The 9,089-nt window shown below is 39.2% G+C and overlaps 1 protein-coding gene across 1 annotated transcript in view; it reads left to right on the top strand.

The window, feature by feature from the left end:
* Positions 1-8,563, top strand: part of LOC128700593 (docking protein 2) — an 18,816-nt gene extending 10,253 nt beyond the window's left edge. The window contains exons 5-10 of the mRNA XM_070098927.1: positions 626-746; positions 1,731-1,972; positions 3,058-3,258; positions 4,818-5,190; positions 6,522-6,577; positions 8,307-8,563. Of these exons, the coding sequence (XP_069955028.1) occupies positions 626-746; positions 1,731-1,972; positions 3,058-3,258; positions 4,818-5,190; positions 6,522-6,577; positions 8,307-8,465 (1,152 nt within the window). The 3' untranslated portion in view covers positions 8,466-8,563. The remainder of the gene's footprint in view (positions 1-625; positions 747-1,730; positions 1,973-3,057; positions 3,259-4,817; positions 5,191-6,521; positions 6,578-8,306) is intronic.
* The last annotated feature ends 526 nt before the right edge of the window (positions 8,564-9,089 follow it).

Consider the following 9,089-nt stretch of genomic DNA (forward strand, 5'->3'; position numbering starts at 1 on the left):
GCTGAGCTCCTCTCATACTTCTTGGTCGCTCCCTGTGAGCCTGATTACCTAGTCTTTGACTGTTGTTTTCCTCTTGATGTGGCTGTATAACAACTTTGGGTCATATTTGGCTTTTGTTGCTATGTCAGTCTCGTATTGACGCTGGGCTTCTCTTCTTATTCATGCACATTCATTTTTGGCTCTTCGATTCAACTCCTTATTTTTCCGAGTCCAAAGCCAAGTGTACTCTAGCATATTATTTGGCTCTGGCTTCTCCACACCTCCGGGTAAACCATGGGCTCACCCCGGCCTTCCCATTGTTTCTGTTAACCCTCGCCAAGAACTTCTCTGCCTCCCTGAAATTTGCTTTCACGTGTTCCATCATTTCGTTTATTGTCTACCCTTCTAGCTCTCTTTCACACTGCACCTCATACAGGAATTGCCTCATACGTGGTGTGTGTATGTGTGCGCGAGCGCATGAATGAGTGAATTTCAATGCAGGAAAGAGTATTTGTACTGTCATCTCTAGACAGTTGTCATCAGTCTCTTGAGGTATGCTTGCCTAAACAACATGCCAGTAATCACATACAATATTCCACCAATGTTGAACAATGTTGTAGTAGCTCAACCGAGATATCTTTTGCAGGCTGTCCAGAAGACATTATTACAACCGATGCAGGCACAAGGACAACAGCAGCAGCAGCAACGAAATTCTGCAAGCAACAGAGTTACCGTTGAAAACGATATCTATGTGTCAGCTGAGGAAAGTTAGTTACATTTTTGCACTGTTTAATTTACAGACTGAACGGCTGTCCTACCTTGGCTTATTTACACCCTAAGAGATGTCATCTTACCTCAGCTTATTTACAAGCTAAGAGCTGTTATCCTACATAAGCTTATTTACAAGATAAGAACTGTTATCCTACTTAAGCTTATTTACAATCTAAGACTGTTATCCTATTTAAGCTTATTTACATGCTAAGAGCTATCTTACCTCAGATTATTTATTTGTTTTCTCAGTATAAAACTTCACAACCGGGGCGTGTAATCTTGTAATCGCCAGCATTCACTGCAGTATCTCCCCCCCAAAAAAAAATTTAGGAGTGGGTGGAGATTCTATCATTCATCACTTAGTTTTCCTGCCAGCTAGGCTAGATGAGAAGCATTCACATCATTATGAGAAATAATTTCCTTTGCAGCCTCAGGTTCTTCTAGGTAAGAAAGAATACTGTATGTCTGGTTTCAAAACATTTCTTTTATCCCAAAAACGAAAAAAGTGAGCAGAGTCAAAGTCTTAGTATAACCTAACTGTTTTGCACATTAGTGAAATCTACTGTTCTTGGAATTGAGACTCGCGTACTCGGTACGCCTTAAAAAATTAGACTGGAATAACATCTTTTTTGGGGAGAGGAAGAAGAAAAAGCGTGTGGATGACAATCAGAATGTGTTTACTTTACGTACATCTTAAAAAATAGCTGCAGTTCTGATACATCTGCATACTGGTGTCCAAAAATGGAAATTAGCTATTTTCTTTATAATCATCTTTAAATTTCTTTTGTTTATACGCGATGAATTAAGACCACAAATATAACCTAACTATAACCCATTCTGGGACCTTCCCTTCGTCTCCTTTCAGCTACACACACACACACACACACACACACAGATGATGGTGCTTTTGTTCATTTTTTTGCAATGGAAGTACATGAGTGAAAGATAATACGTTGATGTGAATATGTTGTGTGTTTCAGTATGTCGCTTGTATAACGTGACGGTGAGTGCAGACACCCGTCAGAGGCTTGGAGTGGACGGCAAGGTGCAGCTGGTGGTGGAGAACGGCCACATTACCATCGTTTCCCTCGACGGCAATAGAATCGTCCGCTGGGGTATTGAAAACCTCCGCCGCTTCGGCTACACCGACGACAACTTCCATCTGGAGGCCGGCAGGAAGACTCAGTTTGGCGAGGGAGAGTTCGTTTTCTTAACTAATTCGGTAAGAGCTAGTTAAGTCACACACAATACTGGTCGCTCTTTGGTAGACTCTCACGCAACACTAGTCGCTCTTAGGTAGACTAGCACACAACACTGGTCACTCTCTGGTTATTTTACATACGCATCACTGGTCACTAGCAGGTCAGTATACACAACAATGGTCACTTGCAATTTGAGATACACAACTTAGGATACTATCTGATTAATATACATAACACTTGTCACCTGGCAAGCTAATATACATAGCACGGGAGATTTTCAGAGCTAGATAATTACTCTGGTCAGTAATAGACGAAGAAGCAGATCTGGTCACCGTCAGATACAGAAACACAGATCTGGTCACCTTTAGACACTGAAACACAATTCTGGTCACCTTCATGCTGTATAGCCCTTTTGGCTTAGCGCTTCTTTTTGATTATAATAATAATCTGGTCACCTTCAGACACAGAAACACAGTTCTGGTCACCTTCAGACACTGAAACACAGTTCTGGTCACCTTCAGACACTGAAACACAGTTCTGGTCACCTTCAGACACTGAAACACAGTTCTGATAATTCGATATAATAATGGATGAGTAAGACACAAGCGTAACAGATATCTTTATTTCCGAAACGTGTCGCCTACACAGTAGGTTTCTTCATGTGTAATACAGCGGTAACTGAATATGAAGACAGCCGAAACAGTGGAGAGGTAAAGATGGTGTGATCAGTCCATCAGCCTTGAAGGCGTTGTTTTGAGGTGGTTAGTCCCCTAGTCTTGTGAAGTGCTCAGTTCCATAACTGAAGAAACCTACTGCGTAGGCGAAACGTTTTTAACTGTTACACATATGACTTACTCATCTACCTGTCGCTATTTGTCTATATTGTATACCATTATTTTAATGATATAGTAATACTAATAACAATAATTGTGATTAGTTTTGATTATAATGATAATAATAATAACAATAATTATAGTAATCCGAATAAACTCGAGAAGATGCAATAACACACTGACCAGTGAGTTTTTGGACTCATCTGCCAAGGGCTCGAACTCCACCCTTTTCTGTGATTTAATTAATCCTGACAAACTGATATTGTTGACAGGGTAAACAGATCCACACACTGGTGTCGAAGGAGAAAGAGATAGCACGTCACAACGTAACAAACAAGTCTCAGTCGGTGCCCCCTGGCCAGGTGTTGCTACCTAATACTCCCAACGCTGACCAAGACATGCTCACCCTGGGTAGACACATCTATGAAGAGCTACCCATTGTGAAGCCCGCAGTATCCAGCACTGTGGTCAAGGTAATTGTTGTACATATGTTGGTAGAATTACCGACAATATGTGCAACTAATTGTGACATTTTATTGTGGAAACGTTTCGCTCTCCAGGAGCTTTATCAAGCCGTTACAAACAATACATGGACACAGAGGGTATATATAGGCTTAGAGTGAGGTATAATACTAGTGGTAGTAGTAGTATTAGTAGTAGTAGTAGTAGTAGTAGTAGTAGTAGTAGTAATGATATAAGTTGTAGTAGTAGTAAAACAATATGGTGAACAATTAACTTGCACATAAGTAAAAGGATATAAAAGCTATTACTTTGGTAACATAAAAATAGGTTAGACAAATATTTCTGTTGGAAGTTGGATTAGAGACAGCCTGTTTCAGTGTTCATCCTCTGTAATGTGCTTTGTGTAGTATTAACAGGAGAGACTATGTGATGGCAGGGTTTACTGTTTTCATGAGGATTCTTGCTAAGACTTCAGAGATGGTGAAGCTGCCGTTGTTTTGTTTAATTGTATTAGAAACAGCGATTAGTGCTGATTCAAGGCACTTGAGTCTGCGGAAATTAGTTTCTCTGATCACTAATCTGGCGTCCTTGAATTTCATGAGACGATTGGTGGAATTTCGGTGTTGCACGCAGGCGTTGTTCAAGTTGTCGTTCCTACATGCATAAATGTGTTCATTGAGGCGGGTGTCGAGGTTTCTTGCTGTTTCACCTACATAAATCCTGTCACAGCCTCCACAGAGCATAGTGTAAACCCCTGCGTTGACTGGTTCGTGGCGCTTGAATTTTCTCCTGGTTAGATCCTTTATTGAAATGCTGGAAGTGTTAGCTTGTGTAAGTGCATTAAAAACGTTCAAAGCAACCTGGCTGTTGGGAAGAATTATAACTCTTTTAGGAGTGGTGTTGATGCGTGGAGAATTAATGATATGAAGAGCTCTTTTCTTGCAATCTTTGATGAAAAAGAAAGTAATATGTAAATCAGTGAAGGTTTGGTGAATGTATGTACATTCCTCATCAAAAAACTCAGGACTACAAATTCGGTATGCTTTTAGGAAAACTCCGATGATGATGATGCCTCTTTTGGTGTTAGAATCTTGACTGGAATAGAAGTGTGAGATCATTTTTATTTGTAAGTTTCCTGTAAACTTGAAATCTTAGGTTATCTACTTTGTAAATGAGGACGTCTAGAAAAGGTAGCTTGTTCACTGGACTCTTCTTCTAGTGTAAACTGGATCGCCGGTTCAACTGCGTTGAACCTTACCTGAAGACTCCGACATCAAAACTTTTGGGAGTTATTACGAGGACGTCGTCCACGTAACGTAACCATTGTTTATCCTCGAGGTGAGGCGGTAGTCCTTCGTGTGTGTGTGTGTGTGTGTGTGTGTGTGTGTGTGTGTGTTGGAGACTTGATCCTTCATTCGTGTGATGGAGATTTGAGCCTCTGTCCGTGTGGGTCCATTAATATCAAGTGTAGTAATTCTCCTCTTTCTCTCTGCCTCTTTAAATTTTATATGAGTAATAGATAAACAGTATTTGCAGCACAAGTTAATGACAGACATTTCTTAACACGCAGGACACTCGTGCATCCAGCACTGGACAGAAACCAGACAAGCCTCCTAGAGCTGTGAATACCAGGAGCTTCGAAACTGTTGTACCAGGGCCTCAATTGCCCAACCTCAGCCCTCAGAAGATAATGAATTTCTCATACAACAACGGTCACAATTCGCAAGCCAATGTCCCTGTACAAGGAAAACAATCGAAGACTCATACGACTTGCCCTGCACCAGGGTGCGCCCCGGACATGCTGCCTGCAGTCAAAGTCCTGCCTAAGATTACTGGCAAATATCAACCATCCACTGTGTCCGAGAATGCTGTTTACTCCGAGCCTATGGTTTACACAGAAGCCTGGAAGGAATACAGTCGAAATGATGACGAGGTTGTGGACGGTAAGTTGCTTGGGAAAAAGTCCACATGTATACACAACTTTCACTGACCGAAGTATTTCGTTGAAAACTACAGTCATATTTTTATTAATATTAATATTATTTATGTCAAACGCTAAACTTCTGCAGGTAATTCAGCGCAAAGAGCAATGGAAACCCGATTAGTTATATATTTTTTAAAGTTTTTAATTACTGTTGTACCAGGATGACTTCCTTCCGGAGAGCACTCTGGTTATTATTATTATATTTATGAGGACACAATGAACCACTTACGGTCATGCTGCACGTCGGGCATTAATCGGAGGGGATCAGAACTGATCCAAGAAAGAGGAGAGTAGCTCCAGTTCTATAGATCAAGAACCCTGCACCAGCATCAAGGTACCCACTTGGTGGGGGTGTGTGGTGAAGCCTCTGGAGAAGCTTGGTGTTATAAATGTCAACCATGACGAGTTTACGATACGTGAAATCTGTCAACCCAAGAGGAGCTTCAGGAGTGATCAACACCTCTGGGAAGAGAGGCCTTTGTAACCGGTGAATTGCTCTTCATCCTAGGAATTGTTGCTACCCTCCCCATCCTTGTATGGTGCCTGATTGCCTCCCATTCCTCAGGCACTGCATGACCCAAGCTGGTTGAGCGTCTAATCATAAATGGAGTAATAATAACATTAATAATCTGGGAAATAAGAAAAATAAAGAAAATAAAATTCTCCTTAATGTCTTTCTGATATTATCCTCTCACGTAATTTCTCTTCCTTCCCTACTGATTTCTCGCTCCTCCGCGTCTCTGTTCTCTGCTCTCTTCTCTCCTATCTCTCTCTCTCATATATATATATATATATATATATATATATATATATATATATATATATATATATATATATATATATATATATATATATATATATATGTGTGTGTGTGTGTGTGTGTGTGTGTGTGTGTGTGTGTGTGTGTGTGTGTGTGTGTGTGTGTGTGTGTGTGTGTGTATGTGTGTGCCGAATAGGTAAAATTGGTCAATTAGCAAGAACTCATTTAAAATTAAGTCCTTTCTAAAATTTTCTCTTTTACGTTTAAAGATATATTTAAAGATATTTAAAGATATTTAAGGATATATATTAATGTAAAAATTAATAATTTTTTACCAGGAAGAACCTTAGAAAACTTACCTAACCTTGTAACCAGCGCAATTTAATTTAGCCTAATCCAACTAAGTATATTTTAGATAAGTTTACAATAATATAATAACATAATGAAATATATTTTTTTCGTTAGGTTCAGATCGATTTTTGCGAAATTATTGCATACACAAATTTTCATTCCGTGATTAATCTTTTCAGAACCTGTAAACTGTGAATACGACAAACTGAAACACTTCACGCCATCCAACAAGGAGGTAATGACGTCCTATCTTGTTCTTTATATCAACAAACCTTACGTTTTTTTTTTCTCGTTTGAGACTCGGGTGGAAACACGCTATGTGCAGATTTGGATACGTATACAGCAGTTCGAATGTTTATAAGATGTTAGGTAAATGGACACAGATGCAAGTAATGTGACATATTATTGTGGTAACATTTCGCTCTCCAGGAGCTTTGTCAAGCAGTAACGGCTTGACAAAGCTCCTGTCGCAATAAAATGTCACATTAGTTGCATCTCTGTCCATTTACCTAACATTTTGTCGGTAATTTTACCATTATTACTGTTTATTAGTTGTTTCGTGCGCTGGGACTTTCTCAGTCCTTGTACTATGTACCTTGTACCTTGTATTATGTACTATGTACATTGTACTAAGTACCTTGTACTATGTACCTTGTACCTTGTACTATGTACTATGTACTATGTACCTTGTACTATGTATCGTTCTGTCAAATCAAGACATGAAAATACTCTACTTAAGAGGGAAACGTCATTACAGAAATATAGATTTCCTCTGTTCATGGTGTGTTCTACCTTACAATTCTCAATTCATTTAAAAAAATGAGTTTCGCAAATTAGAATCTCCTGAATGTATGCTGTCCACTATAAAACATTTATAATATGAAGAATTAGACACAAGTGCAACATCTGGGTATCTACGTTTGTAGATGTTTCTTCAATACGAGGACATAATGTGATGAATTCTGATAAAGCCACTAGATGGCGAAACGTCTACAGATAAAGATACCAGGATGTTTCATATGTCTGGTTCCGTATGTTGTCGGTATTGTATGCCATTCGTGTACAATATTAAAAATAGTTTAAGACAATACTGATATGCATTTTTTTTCATTTTTCGTGTCAAAACTAATGTTAATGCCTAGACTAACCTTGCTAGAAATTTACGTAATGTCAAACGGCATTATTTTTTTGTAACCAGTCTTAAGAATTTGCGTAAGATAACATCTTTCCTCAGAGGGCCTTAAGGTGTTGCTGGTGAAGGGCTCTTGATCCAGTGAGTTGGAGCTACCCTTCACGTCCTCGGGTCAAATCTGATTTGGTGACTCTTACGTGTTTAGCGCTTCCCCGTGAATATTAGAATAATTCAGATGACCTAATTCCATTTATTCTAAATTAATGCGGTATAATTATGAGGAAACGCTAAATCCGTAGGGTCAAATAGTTCTTGAGGAATGGGAGGTGATTAGGTTCGACCTAAGGAAGGGGAAAGTTACTCTAATTTCTTGGGCCAAGAGCCCTTCACCAGTATCAAGGCTATCTTGAAGGCTATCTAGGAGAAACCCTTGAAGCTGCTGTAACTACTGAAACCCCAGGATCTCTATCAGTCCCCCCATCGGTGGGTGAAACCTTGTATAAAAGCTGAAACCTTTGCACATACTTACCTGAGTTCTGGCTGTGTGACAGAAGTGTACTTTGATGCAGAGTGCGCAGGTTCGAATCCTGTTCCGGGCTGAGATATTTGTTTAATAAAGACTGAAAGCAACATTATAAGTGCGCATGGAGGGATATAGATATATTTATCTCAGTTTATATGCCCTTTAGAGTTTGTTGCTTTAATCCCAGTAGGCTCATAACTGGGATTAAAGTTTCCCTGAGTGTTGGCGGATGGGTAACATGTAGCCTTAATTAATGACCCTCGTGTATCGACAGGCTTTAAAGGTCGATGAATATAACTCTTATTACAGGTGGTGAGGAGTCACTATGAGTGCATCCCAGTTTCAAGACCAACTGCAGACGGTGCCCGGGTGGAGCAAATCCTCGCCATAAAGCAACAGAAGATCAAGGAAGAGCCAATTTATTCCCAGGTGGATATGACGAAAAAGAAGTCCTCTAGGAAGGAATAACTGGCTTAAATTCTCATTTCTTATTTTTCTTTGTATCTGCCCGCTACACTTTCAAGAAAATTATACATATATATATATATATATATATATATATATATATATATATATATATATATATATATATATATATATATATATATATATATATATATATATATATATATATATATATATATATATATATATATATCATTGTACACATGAACAAGTGGTGCAGATTAATAACAACACTGCGACTAATCAAGAAGTCGAACTCACGCTGCTTTGGCCCGCCTCATGGTGAGCGATAACACACGACGCCCTAGTCCTCGATGGACTATAGCTAGTTAGTTTAATATGTTTATTATGCACCCCATACCCATCCTGTGGGCGGTGTAAAGATTACAGAGGTACATAATGGGTCCAGGGACTGGGCCTCAAAGTTTTGATGGCTGAGCAAGTTACAGAGGTAATGAATTCACAATTTACAAAGGTAATGAACTCACAATTTACAAAGGTAATGAACTCCAGGTAGGTCTAGTCACAATCATGACAAGTTACAAAGGTATTTACAGATTACAGAGGTACACAATGGGTCCAGGGACTGGGCCCCAAAGTTTTGATGGCTGAACTAGGTACAAGGTA

The sequence above is a fragment of the Cherax quadricarinatus genome, chromosome 65 (assembly GCF_038502225.1).
Source record: "Cherax quadricarinatus isolate ZL_2023a chromosome 65, ASM3850222v1, whole genome shotgun sequence".
In the NCBI taxonomy this organism is placed as follows: domain Eukaryota; kingdom Metazoa; phylum Arthropoda; class Malacostraca; order Decapoda; family Parastacidae; genus Cherax; species Cherax quadricarinatus.